This window comes from Stegodyphus dumicola, chromosome 4 (genome assembly GCF_044657685.1).
Source record: "Stegodyphus dumicola isolate Sdum_Otavi_A_Nest chromosome 4, ASM4465768v1".
Taxonomy (NCBI): Eukaryota; Metazoa; Arthropoda; class Arachnida; order Araneae; family Eresidae; genus Stegodyphus; species Stegodyphus dumicola.
This window is the reverse complement of record NC_140771.1, coordinates 25,800,826-25,814,088: the sequence shown is the minus strand read 5'-3', so window position 1 is coordinate 25,814,088 and position 13,263 is coordinate 25,800,826. Positions and strand designations below refer to the sequence as shown.

The following is a 13,263-nucleotide window of genomic DNA, read 5'->3' as shown; positions in this document are numbered from 1 at the left end:
TTACGATTTTGATTGTCACATTAGCGTGTTTCTCTTCTAGTCTAGACGGCTAATCATTTACTTTCGAATTTTTTTGTTATTTAAATTAATTTGATGCACACCGTGCTCGCCGCTGGAACTAAAGAAAAGTGCTGAGACAATACTAATGAATAAACCAGTGTTTCCGGTTATAACGAAAGCAAAGCGTTTCTATAAAATATTTCGAAAGTTGAAATAATGTAATACGAAGTAGCAGTTGCAATTAGCTTAATAAAAAATCTGATGTGTACACCACATGAATTCCTTGTACGAAATATTAAATTATACGCATTTTTTCTTACATTTCATTTAAACTTATTGGATTGAATTAAATCTACTTCGCTGATAGAGCATAAACCACAATAGAATAAATGCATTCTTTAAAATTTACTCTAGTATGTGTTTACCATAGCGACACCCTGGCGCTAAATTCACTTAACAGTATTATATTTCGTTCCCATTATAACTCATAATGCACAAAATATATATTATTTAAAGAATGGAATTATCTAATCGTTGCCACATGTTCTATTTAAATACTATAATAAAGCTAGAACGATGTATAAAAGAAATTAAGCAAACAAATCAAAAAAGAAACAGTTTTTCACAGACGATTGAGTATTTCTCATTCAATTAATTCAGTTCTCACTTCGCGAGAAGCCAAAAATACATAAAACTCAAAATATCTATATTAAAAATTACGAAGTAAATCTTAAACACTTATTTCCTCGAAAAAATTCTAGAAAGGATTAAGCATGATTTAATTGGCAATAACAAATGAAGCGTTATCTTTGTTGTTGCGAAGCTAAGTTTCTCTAGGTTGGCAATGGCCGTCGTCAAAAAAAGGCTTAGCGGCACTTAAACAACTTTAAAATTGTTGATAATTCTAAAAATATTGCACATAGAATTACTAAAGGTATAAAACCCTTAACCGGAAGATAAAAACAACATAATTCAATCATCTTTAAAGCAAAAAATGTACAATTAAGAGTAAAGAAAGTGAGATCACTGAGCCGGGTAACAGAGTTGATATATATATATATAAATATATTTATATACGTTTGGTGCGGCCGATTGCAACCAAAATACGAGGTGCACATCTACATGTTATAGCAGTCCTACAAAATTCCAACGTTCTGAGGCTACTCGTTTTTTACTTATGCGAGATACGTACGTACGTTCGTACAAACGTCACGAAAAATGCTCTTCAGAATTAATTTTAAAGCAGTTTTATAATTTGTTTGGAGGAAACGAGACTTTTATTCTGTCCTTGCGTACAGATATCACGCAAAAACATCCTTAAATTGCATTCGATAGCGGTCAAAATGGATATTTTCGTTGAAATATGCTGCCTGAAACTTTTCGCGATTACAATACTTCCTTTTTACTCCGTGCAAGGAAGTAAAAATGTATAAAATTTAAAGCATGTAATGATATATGCATAAAATAACATAACGAATAACTGGAAAAGATTATAATGGTCGAACAGTATGACTAACTGAACACTTATAGTTCAACCTTAGCATCATGGGCAGTCTGACAATGTCAAAGTCCTTAGTACCTCATTCGCTGAATATAAATTATCAGCTTAAGCTTCGGATAATCACTTTTGCTTCACGCACACTTATGGTCCAGTTAAGGTGTTACTGGGAATCTGTAGTTCAGATATAGTTTAATTTGAACTTGGGTTCTGAATTACCAGCAAGCCGAGGAGTTCTGTTTTTGTTAAAATTCTGAGTTTTTGTAAATGTCAAGTTGGCATGCTACAAAATAGCTTTCAATCTAAACCTTTTTTTCTTTCAATTTCCGTATTTAATTTGAAGGTAGAATGAATAATAAGCCATTTGATTGTTTTTACAGTTACTTGAGGTAAATTTGGTTGTTTAAAGAAATCGAATAACAGTATGCTATCTCTATATATGCACCGATCTGAAGGAGATAATTGAAAATAAATTAGAAGGGAACGGATAATAACTTGTTATATAAATTGATTTAAATTATCATTAGATGATAGCTGTTAATAATTGATAATTTTGACAGAATTTGAATCTTCTTCGAACTTGCAGTAATGTTTCGTAATCTTATTGCCAAGCATTCATAGCTAATTCAAAAGGTAAATTCAATCAAAATTTGGGATGTCGATTTTAAATTTAATCATTATGAGCTATTTTTTAACAATTTGAATTTGGTATAAAATTGTCGATTCAAATTGACTGAAAATCAGCAAAACATTTTTGAGTCATGTTGTCGAAAGCATAGGTACTATACTACATTTTCCATTTATTAGGTCTGCCATTCGTCGCTATCATAAAGTCTACAGTTAGAAAACGATTTTCTGTTAATAAGGAAAGCTATCAAACTTCCCGACGAGTATTGCAATCGAATTTCAGGGATGATCAAGCATGTGAACAATCAAAGTTTGCAAAGTGTGACATTTTAAAATTTACCACTCCCGCAGAATTAATAATCATAGATTGGTAAATGTAGGGCATCTGTCTGTGAATTATAAAGACGTTGTGTTGTAAGGAGCATTCCTGACGGGTAAAATGTTACAAAATAGTTACATGTTAGAAAAATGCAAAATAGGAAGACGTGGGCGCGGTGTTCGAACTTCGCAAAATGGTGAAACTCTAGTTCTTCTGCACTAACTGTACAGTTGCACCCCAATTTTTATGACAGCATCCTAGAGCAAGAATGCGAGGGTCTATCACCCACTCCTCCCCTCTCACCAAACCATACAAGATAACTTTTGACTTGCCAGTATATTAAATGTCCTCATGCCGCACAGATATTATACACTTTCAAACATCCGTGCTTTGCCCTAGAGCCATGAAATTTTGAATAACGTAATCCTCTACCCAAACATGGGCATCCTGAAGTCCGAATTTGTTTTATTATCTATTTCATATTTTGTAAACCTTCAACGAATTTTTGATTAACAAACTCAACGATTTCAAAGCGAGCAATGGCAACACTGTATGGAAAAAAATATTTTTATCTCCAGCGCGCGAGACTTTCTATGGGAATTCTGTTTAAAAATATTTTATAATATTTCTGCTGAACTGAATTTTATGTGGTTTAAGTTAGAAGAACATAATGTTTAATAAATGGAAGTGCACACAAAACGTTAACAAAACGCTCCTTTCGGAGTAATATAAAATGAATACACTTTCAGATTTTCTTTCTTTCTTTTCTTTATTTATTTTCAAAGTTTAGAGCTTATTTACAAAATCTTATCGTAGAATTCATGTTATATAAAATACTGGTAGACTTATGTTTGATGCCCAGCCGATTATCAATAAATACTATTTGCCTTAATTAAAAACGAAAAAAAGCTTCGTGGTTTAAGAAATTATAATGATTACCAGATTAATTAAATAAATTATCTCGATTACCAGATCATGATTCCAAAGTAATAAAACTTCATAAGAACAAAAATAATTACAATAATTATTTTTGTTCTTCATAAGTTATCTTATGTTATTTCATATGTTACCTTCATAATAACATATGTTATCTTCATAAGAACAAAAATAATGTATTTTTAGACATTGGAAAGTTGATAAATTACAAGTATGATTATTCTTTCTTAATGCCGGATGTAATAATATAAATGAAAGACATTAATAAATCGTAACTTATATATATTATATAAAGTTAGATTATTAAGTGTACATTACGATTCATATATATATATATGTGTGTGTGTGTGATCTACCAGCTTTAGTCGTAGCTTAAATTATCAGACGATAAGTCTGATAAAACAGGATCCATTTATTATTATTCAGGAGAAATAGCAGTTACAAAATCAGATATCCGGAGTAAATAAAAAGAATTAGTAATAACTTTTTGTATGAAGTTTACTGCATCGTGACATTTAAGAAAAAACCCTCGATATTCCTTTGCGAGTCCTTTTATAGCCTCTGGAAAGGCGGAGCTTCAAAGAAATGACGTCAGCCATTCCAGTTCGCTTTAAATATTTCCAGAACATTCTATAACTGTACGTGTAGAAAAGGCGAGAAAAACAACTTGACTACGGGGCTGTGGATTTAATTACACGTACTTTCAAATAAGAGAACGTAGCCATTAAAAATGAAAAGAACATACAGTTAGAATTTTAAGTGTATTCTTGACTATGGAATTTTATTATTACATATATATATATCAAAACTTATATTAAGGTAATAATTATAATGTTGTACCTAGCACCATTATAATAATTATATATTAAATTATTCTTCGTTTCCTTAAGCTATATGAAATAACACGTGCTATAAGATTCTAAAACTAGATCTCTTATCCTTTCTTAAACATGGCCTCGACGATGTCATCAGTCGTCGAACTAATGTAAGTCATAATTACAAGAAAATATCGGGTCTGGGGGATATAAAATATCCTCCAGAAAACTGAACTGTCTTCACCAACTTCTGCTTTTTTGCCTGCAAGTAACAAATAGATCGTAAAACATAAGAATGATTCTGCTGTTTCCCACAGATCATTATAACTTTGAAATTACATAGGAAAGTAGTTAGATAAATAAAAGAACTTCTCGGAAATTACTTTAGTTGTAATAAGCGAGATGAAAAGAATGAATAAGTTGAGTAGACACGGAAAAAGTAGAGAGATGAAATTAGGAGTTTCAACGCAATGAAGCCAATTAGAAAAAAATTATATCAACAGAAAAGTAAAGGGTTGTTCTGTGCTAAGGTTATAACATCTAAAGAAGTCTACTTATCTAAACTACTTACTATATACCTAAATGACTAACCTTTAGGAGTTTATTTTACTGGTTATAATCTATCACTTCTTTCAACGCTTGTTATGAGCACAAGATAAAACGCAAAACCTAAAAGTTTGTTAAGTTAACCTAATACTAAACTATATTTTGTTTAGTTAAACCTAATACTAAACTATATTTTTTACCGTTTGTGGTATTACAACTGTAGAGACATTAGGTATTTTTTGAAAGCATGAGAGATGAAAAATGAGCAATGCCCTCACCGGGACTCGAACCATGGACCTCTAAAATACGCGTCGAGCGTGCTGATCACTACACCACAAAGGTATGCTAAGAAAGCGAGATAAATGCCTTAAACAACTAAAAATAATACAAAACAATTGTTTCGACTTCTCGTTTACAACAACTTCCTATAAATGTACAATATATTGCCTGTATTACGATTCCGAAAAAATTCTAAGCGAAACTACAGCATTATGTGTTCGAATGGGAAAAACCAATACTTGCTTGTACACTTACGTAACTCTGTTAACGTCAGGTGTTCATCTTCTACTTTGATTGGCGGCGATTTAGGCAAGCAGGAACACAACAGCGAAAATAATACTCAGAACACTTAGCTAAAATTTTATCCTAGGTTTAACCTACGCCGCTTGCAGTATAAATAAATGAACCGCGTTCTAAGATACAGATGAGATTCAGCAAAAGTTTTCATTAAGAATTTGAAAGATTCGACGAACTGTCGAAATAGGCACACAGGCCGAAACGCGCGGTTCTTAAACTTTCTACCAAGCAACCTTCACGCTCGTGATTCAAGAAGCACCCTTACAATCTCGCTTCCCTTCTATTTAAACTCAATTACTTCTGCTAAAATTTGAATACTCTGCGCGTTCTACTACGATTTACATACGCATTGGCAATTCTAGGGGCTTGACAGGAAAGATAGCTTAAACTTAAAATAAATGTTAGTTAAAATAAATATAAACCCTACATAATAATTAAACTAAATGCTGAAAATGTTCATAAAATTATGAGTTCGAGTTGTTATAAATTATATCAATCAAACATATATAAATTGTTTTAATTTAGAATTAATAAATAAAATTTAAAAAATATAAAAACAATGCTTTTATTGTTTTAAATTCCTTCAAGACTTTATGTAATTTCAGTTATGATTTGGAAGTTAATGATCTTATGTAATATCAAATAGCAACATTCTGGGAGCTTATTTGTTTGCAGGAGAGCGTGAAAAATCAATTCAGATACATATATCTAACAGATATCAACATCCGAAAAACTTCGTTTATGAGCAATGCATAACGTAACAGGACAAACAATCAAAAACCTTAACCAAGATTCTGCTAAGAATGCTTATAACGTCAAAACATTAGGTGATTCGTAGAAAGTCATACCGCCCAAAAAGTATTAAGTGGTGAATGTCATTATAATTATTTTTCATTAATCGCAATAAAATGCAAATGTTTACAAACTATCATTTTCTGCAAAATTCTATCTGCACAGTTTAAGTTGATTTCTAAACGTTAACCTCGACTCTTATGTATCAAACTGCAGTTTTTTCCTCATCTCAATTTGGTAGAAATTGCTTTAGATTCATTTACGTCGCGTGTTAATAACAAACCAGTTTTGCAACCACAAATATTACATTAGAGCTGAAACCGGTGAATTTTACATCTTTTTTATTCAGTAATAAATTTTAAAAATAAATCCAAATGATTTAAACTTTAATCCAAATTATAACGATATTTTAATTGTATCGAAATATTTTAACTATTTTATTCAGTTAGCTTATAATATAAACACTATTTCATAAAACTAGTGTCCAATGAAATACCGATACTTTCTTACAATCGTACTTTCATCTGTGAATCCCGTTTTGCTGCAAGATACCTATTATTGCAAGGAAGCAGCCTTTTCAGGGTTCGCCGGTGACCTAATGACCTCGATCTCACCTTGAAGCCAAAACGGTGGGTACGAGTGGGAACTCTGGATCGTTAGCGGAATGTTCCTGCTTGCTAGTCCGCAAAGATTCGGCATCGCAGGATTGGGTAACAGATGCTAGAAATGTCAAACGAAGTCCTTGTGGGGCTTGACTACTTAAGATCCCGTATCCCAAGATTTGTTTTTACAGGATCAGATGGTTTGAGTACAATCTCTACTTTCCTTCGCTTTCTTGAGAAAGAAAAGAGTAGAAAGAGGAAGTTTAGTAGCTCAAACTAAATATGTCATGTGCTATTTAATGGTTTATAATAACACAGGAAATGATCAAGAAATAAATCTTAAGTGCAAATTATTTAAAACTGGTGTTACAAACATCAAAATCATGGGCCAGGGCTTAATTTTTAAAATAATTTTTTTTTTATTTTTTGTGTCATAATTTTCAGTTAGCAAATGAAAGTTATCGGGTTAAACTTTCATTGAAGTCTCGATTGATATTTCAAGCTATATGTGAAGAAAAATGAAAAAAAAATGGTGAAAGGAAAGGGAAGAGAAGCTTGCGATTCACAAACTTTAGATTAAATTCAAAAATATCATATACGGCTTCATTAAAAAGACTCAGTAAATTCAGAAATAGTATATACTAATCTTCAGTGCTCTTTTTAAATAAAAAGATATTCATTACTGCCAAACGATGAAAGTTAAAACTCAATTAAAAACGAATATCAGTTTTAAAAGGTTTGTTTCTTTCTGCATTTCTTCTCTCAACTCTAAATGATAAAAAATGATAACCTAATGATAAAAAAATGATAATCTAATGATAAAAAAATGATAATCTAATGATAAAAAATAAACATAAATCTGAAAACTTTCAGCTATTATATTACGCTTAAAAGGGCGTGTTTTTAACTTTTTGTGTATTTATTAAATATCATGTTCTTCACACTTACAACACATAAATTCAATTCTACAACAATATCACAAAATATTTAAAAACAGCATATCTTTAAAATTTCCGGTAGACAGTCTACCGCCCTAGAGATAAAAATGAATTTTTTTCATATAGGTTGCCACTGCTCGCTTTAAAATCGTTGAGTTTGTTAATAAAAAAATCGTTAAAGTTTAAAAAAAATATGAAGCAGATAATAAAACATATTCGAAATTCAAATTCGAGCTAAGTGACCATGCTCGGTTGGAGGATTACGTTATACGCAATTTGATGGCTCTAGATACCGTCGTTGTTTTCACAGTGGAAGAAAAATACATACATTCATGCAGATTCTTCATTGTATAATTTCCTTAAATATAATACAGGGCGATAATATTTGGTGGTAACAATTTAAAAAGTGATACGTCATTTATACTAAACCGATGCAAAATGCCGTTTCGAGATTAATATCCCTACTGGTCTAACACTCCTTTCGGCTAAAAAATAAAAAATGCAGTGTAATATAGAAACCATTAGAATTTCGGAGCAGATAAACGGGAAAATGTAATTGTACCCTTGCTGGGATTCCAATCACCTATCGTCCATGTAACTAGTTGAATGCGTTAATCGCTTATACCATCACAGCAAGCAGGAAAGATTGTAATAATTCTCACACTCTTCGCTACTTACGGCGAATGCAGAGAAGCATGAATTATGTCCACTGCACTATAATTCACTCCCCGCTGTAAAAATATTTTGAATTTCTGAAGCTAGAAAACGTAAGAAATAAATTATGGTTTAATGCAGATTAGAATCAAGAATTTTCCATTCTAATAATTAGACTTGCTAACCATTTATCCTAGTACGAAATGATGCATGGCATGGGAAGAATCGGATTAATAATTACATACACTATATTTAAAGGCAGTTGAGGAAAGACATGCGCCCAGTAGCCTGAACTCTGGTGGTGGTAATTTATTCTCCATCATATTTTAGTTTGGGAGCCACGATAGAGATGATTAGAATTTTCGCAGCAGAAAACCTGAAAGATAAGCTGTGTTCTCTCCGGAATTCCAGCCACAGATTTTTCAGTTTATAGCTGAATGTGATAAATACTTTATTCTATAATATATATATATGTAATGTTTATGAGGTTACGTAACTAAACTACATTATGATTTATTGCTATAAAATGGATACAAATCTATTATAGAAAGTTACAAATTAACCAGCACACAAAAGCTTGCAAACTTCACATGCTACCACGAACGCTGAGTGAGATGTTGTAAGGTTTATGTTAATTTTATTAACATTTAAATCTTGAGTTAAACGCCCTTTCGTATCGCTTCTTAATTTCAACTTACCACTTCCGGCCAGAATGTAGTTATAGAATCACGTCTGAATGCTAATGAGGAAGAGCGGTATTTAACCGCGAAGTTCTACTGTCTTAGTGAGAGAGATACCAGATATATATGTTCGCCTTTTTAGGCTACTCTCTCGTTAGCTATTATTACGCTCGGCCGTACTTTAGGCCCTAGATAGCTTCGCAGTCGATGAGCGTTAAGGGGCCAACTCTGTTAGAATTTTGATAGCTTCGGCTATATCTCTCTAGTTATGATTAGTTTAATTTAATTCTTAGTCTCTTAATTTGAAGCCCGAGTTTCGGCTTTATTGTACAACTAAAAGACGGAGTTCTGTTACACTTGATTAGAATAATAAAAGGTTATTTTACACTTCGATCTTGTTGTTTTCTGTCACACGGACTCAAGCGATTATTCGCTTATCAGTTCTTAAGATTCTTCACTTTCAGCGGTAACTTAGAATTACACAGTGGAGAATCCTACAATGTAAATAAAGTCAAAGATAAGCTACAAAATAAATTGAAGTACATACTGAAGAATATTCCCGAATATTTCGTTCATCTAATAATAAAGTGAGGTCACGTGTTGTGAGTATCAACCTAAAACGCGTCATATTACACTTCTCATCTTCGTCTGAATCATTCATCAATTCATCTATAAAGGGTGATATAACGAAATTCACAGACACTTTTTATCGTGTTAATTGTATTATTGCAAAACACCTTAAATTTCCAATTTTTCGCATATGAAGTGCCTCCGGTAAAGCTCCATTGTCTCCTCAGCAGCTGAGAAAATGTTGTTAAAAATATTTTTTTCCCGGCATTTTGTCTGCATTTTCGGAACTTCAAAACGAACTTGAATTGCTCGATCTGTAGAGTAGAGTTTTTTAAACATTTCATTTGCTACAGAAAATGTCTAGTATCAGTAATGCTCATAGCATCTAGCGAGACAGTTAATTCTTAATGTACACAGACTCAATACATTTATTAATTTAGCCAAATGCACTATTTAAAACTGAAATTTATGTTTGTTGTAACTTTCTCTCTATAAATTTTCTCTCTTGCAACATACTCTGTAGTCAAATACCCCCATACAGTAAACGTAGCATTTTATGTTATCTGTAATAATTATAAACACCAGGATCATTTATTGAACCTCTTTGAGAGGACCGCATTTTCAAAATGAACAGCATAGCCTAAGATATAAATTAGCATAGGCTTTGATCTTTGCTTCCTTTTTAAGGTGTTTCTCCCGCCTTCCTAGCATTCCTTCGGGGTGTGTGTGGGGGTCTGTATGCTGGGCGTGCATTCCAGATGTCCGTGGTTCGATTCCCGACGAAGGTGTTGCTCATTTTTCACTTCTCCTGCTTCCAAAAAATACCTAATGTCTCTACAGTGGCGCCCGAACTAAAAGGGTGGTGGAAGATGATTCTCTACACTCAAGATTTGGCGACTGGGTCCCCTAAAATACCCAGACGCCCTTTAAAAGGGGGAGTATATAAGGTATTTCTCTCGCCTTCCTAGCATGTCTTCCTGGTGTGGTGGTCTACACGCTGGGCGCATATTTCGATTCCTATCGAAGGCGCTGCTCATTTTTCATCTCTCCTGCTTCGAAAATATCTAATGTCTCTACACTTTAAAGTGATCATCTCCACAAAAGGCAAAATTATCTTGAATCTTACAGATGGTGATCTTAACAGAGAAATCATTGTAATAGTTAAAATTCGGAAAAGCCATAATTTAGAAGGAGATCTAGATTTGCATATTCTTCCTTATAACCACATATTTCAAAGGCCAGTTTAAAAGAAAATTTCGGTTTTTTTTTTTTTTTTTTTTTTTTTTTTTTTGTATGAAAAACACGTAGCATCAGCCTTGTTTTTTCCATGATTCGAACCACGGAACTGTAAACTGAAAAACAGGTTGTTACTACTTACACATCGACAAGACGCACAGAGGAATGAAATAATTCCTCATACAGTATGGTTATTTGAGAAGAACTAAGGAAAATAAGGCGGTGTGTTATTAAACTGTAAACTTCCCAAACTTAAATTTTATTAAAATTATTTTAATTAATAATTATTTTAATTAATTTTATTTTTAAGTAACATTAAGTGTAATAATAATATTTTAAAAATGAACAAGTCACCTTCGCTCTTTCTGAATTAAACTACGTACCCAATCTCGAATACCTGCAATGCATTTTATACTTACAGACCATTTCCTGAATATTTTTCTACCAAGATGTTCCTCAATTCGCACGAAACTAGACGTTGCCATACCTTCACTGATGGTTACCATATATTTCTCAAGGGTGAAATTTTCCATCGCCTTTTCTAAGTTTAGAACCTTACCTGTCATAACACAAAGCCCCCAAAAACTCTTCATAACTCACTTTTACATGAGAACATCACTCACACAGAGATTTCATTTTGGTGATAAATAAATTTTGCAGAATTGCATTATGAACCAAAAGACTATATTTTGTTTTCTTATATTCTTCGAAGTTTAAAGCAATAGAAGCTGAAACAACTTATGGAAATATTTTGGCAAAGCCTGTGCACAAATTTGACATGTTTAATACTTATAGCACGTATTCATCAAACTAGTTTCATAAGCCTGGCCAAAAGCGATAAGACATCTTGGTAGAAGGGAAGCAATGTAATCTGCGTTTGCAGCTACTACTACGCCTTGAAATACGCTACGAAGAATGCTGAAAGTCAAATAAATTTAAAACTTACCTCGGGCTCGACGTCGGTGAAATTGACGCTGGATACGAATTCTCTCAAAAATTTGTCCAATTCTCGTCCTTCGATGAATCCGTTACCTAAAAGAAAAACATTTCAATTATTAATCTACAAGATTCATAGGAGTCTCTCCATTTCATTAATTTCTTTTCTTTTTCTATGCATTTCATTATTTTTTGTGATTTCGTTGTAGTTGTCTGAAAATTTCTTACACGTAAGTACCTTTAATTATACCTTTCATTGAAAATTTTACACAGATAATTGATAAGCTTCGAAACGTTATGAATACGTTACAAGTAAGGTACAATAACATTCCAACAAATATTAATTTAGAAGTCAAACAACAAAAATCAGCGTTATATTTTCAAATTTCCACAGGACTAGTATCGATGGTTTTACCAAACCATCATCCTCAGCTGCAAAAGCGCGAATGAACGAGATAAGATATAATGATTAGATAAGATAAGATTAGAAAGCCTGGACAGGAGTCTTTAAGAAATTCAGCCTTTAAAGAAATTATGTTTTAGTTCTGATTTCATCAACAGATGGCGCCAGTGCTTTATCTCCTGTCCAGGCTTTCTTATCTTATCTTATCTAATCATTATATCTTATCTCGTTCATTTGCGCTTTCGCAACTGAGGATGATGGTTCGGTAAAACCATCGAAACTAGTCCTGTGAAAAATTTGAAAATATAACGCTGATTTTTGCTGTTTGACTTCTAAATTAATACGTTATAAGTATTAGCATGAAGTTTATTTTAGAGTCAAGATCTAATGATTTTACTAAACGTATCAGAATAATGACTAGAAACCTTCTAGAGTCAAGCGGTTCTTTAATACAAACTACAAGTATTTTTAACTTTTGCAAATAGTTTAACAGTTGGTTATGTGTTAGTATTGTAGTCTGCTAGTGTGTTTTAGAACGCAAATTCTCTAAAAGTTTGTTAAGTCTATATCTCTTTGGGAAAATACACTAAAGGCTTTAAAAAGGTCTAATGAAGAATTATCTTCTACTAGCCTTGTGAAGCAAAACAAAAATCAGAAGGAGGGTGTATAAGACCCTTTTATTTCAACACAACTTAAAAAATGACCCAACTTGGGTTTGGACGACCGACGGATTTTTTTTATTTTCATTAATTTTGCATTTAAGTGGTTAAAGTGACAAACATTTACCTGTTAGAAACTTTTGAGGAGTTCATTTCTATTTTATACATCTTGCATTTGATCTGCATTGTTCCTCATGGGGAAGAAGCTTCCTTACATCGCCAACGATTAAGGATAAATTCTTGGAAATAATACATAAAAAGATCTTCCTAACCTTAGAAATGTGAAGCATGGTAAGGAAATGAGCTAAAGAGAAATTTTCGTTTAATAAATCCAGGTCATTTACAACACATGAGTATATAACAAAAGTATTTTTCACTTCATTAGATTTTTTTTCTTGCGCTCATAATAATTTTCTCTGTGTGATTTTTTTTATATTTAAAAATTACATTAGTTTTGTAGTTAGTCTTGATTAAAT

The 13,263-nt window shown here is 32.3% G+C and overlaps 1 protein-coding gene across 2 annotated transcripts in view; it reads right to left on the bottom strand.

Annotated features, from left to right (window-relative positions):
• Nucleotides 1-13,263, bottom strand: part of Cbp53E (Calbindin 53E) — a 479,040-nt gene that overhangs the window by 222,930 nt on the left and 242,847 nt on the right. For both annotated transcript variants that reach the window (XM_085814625.1, XM_085814624.1), the window contains exon 2: nucleotides 11,736-11,821. In XM_085814625.1, coding sequence (XP_085670751.1) covers nucleotides 11,736-11,821 — 86 coding nt within the window. The remainder of the gene's footprint in view (nucleotides 1-11,735; nucleotides 11,822-13,263) is intronic.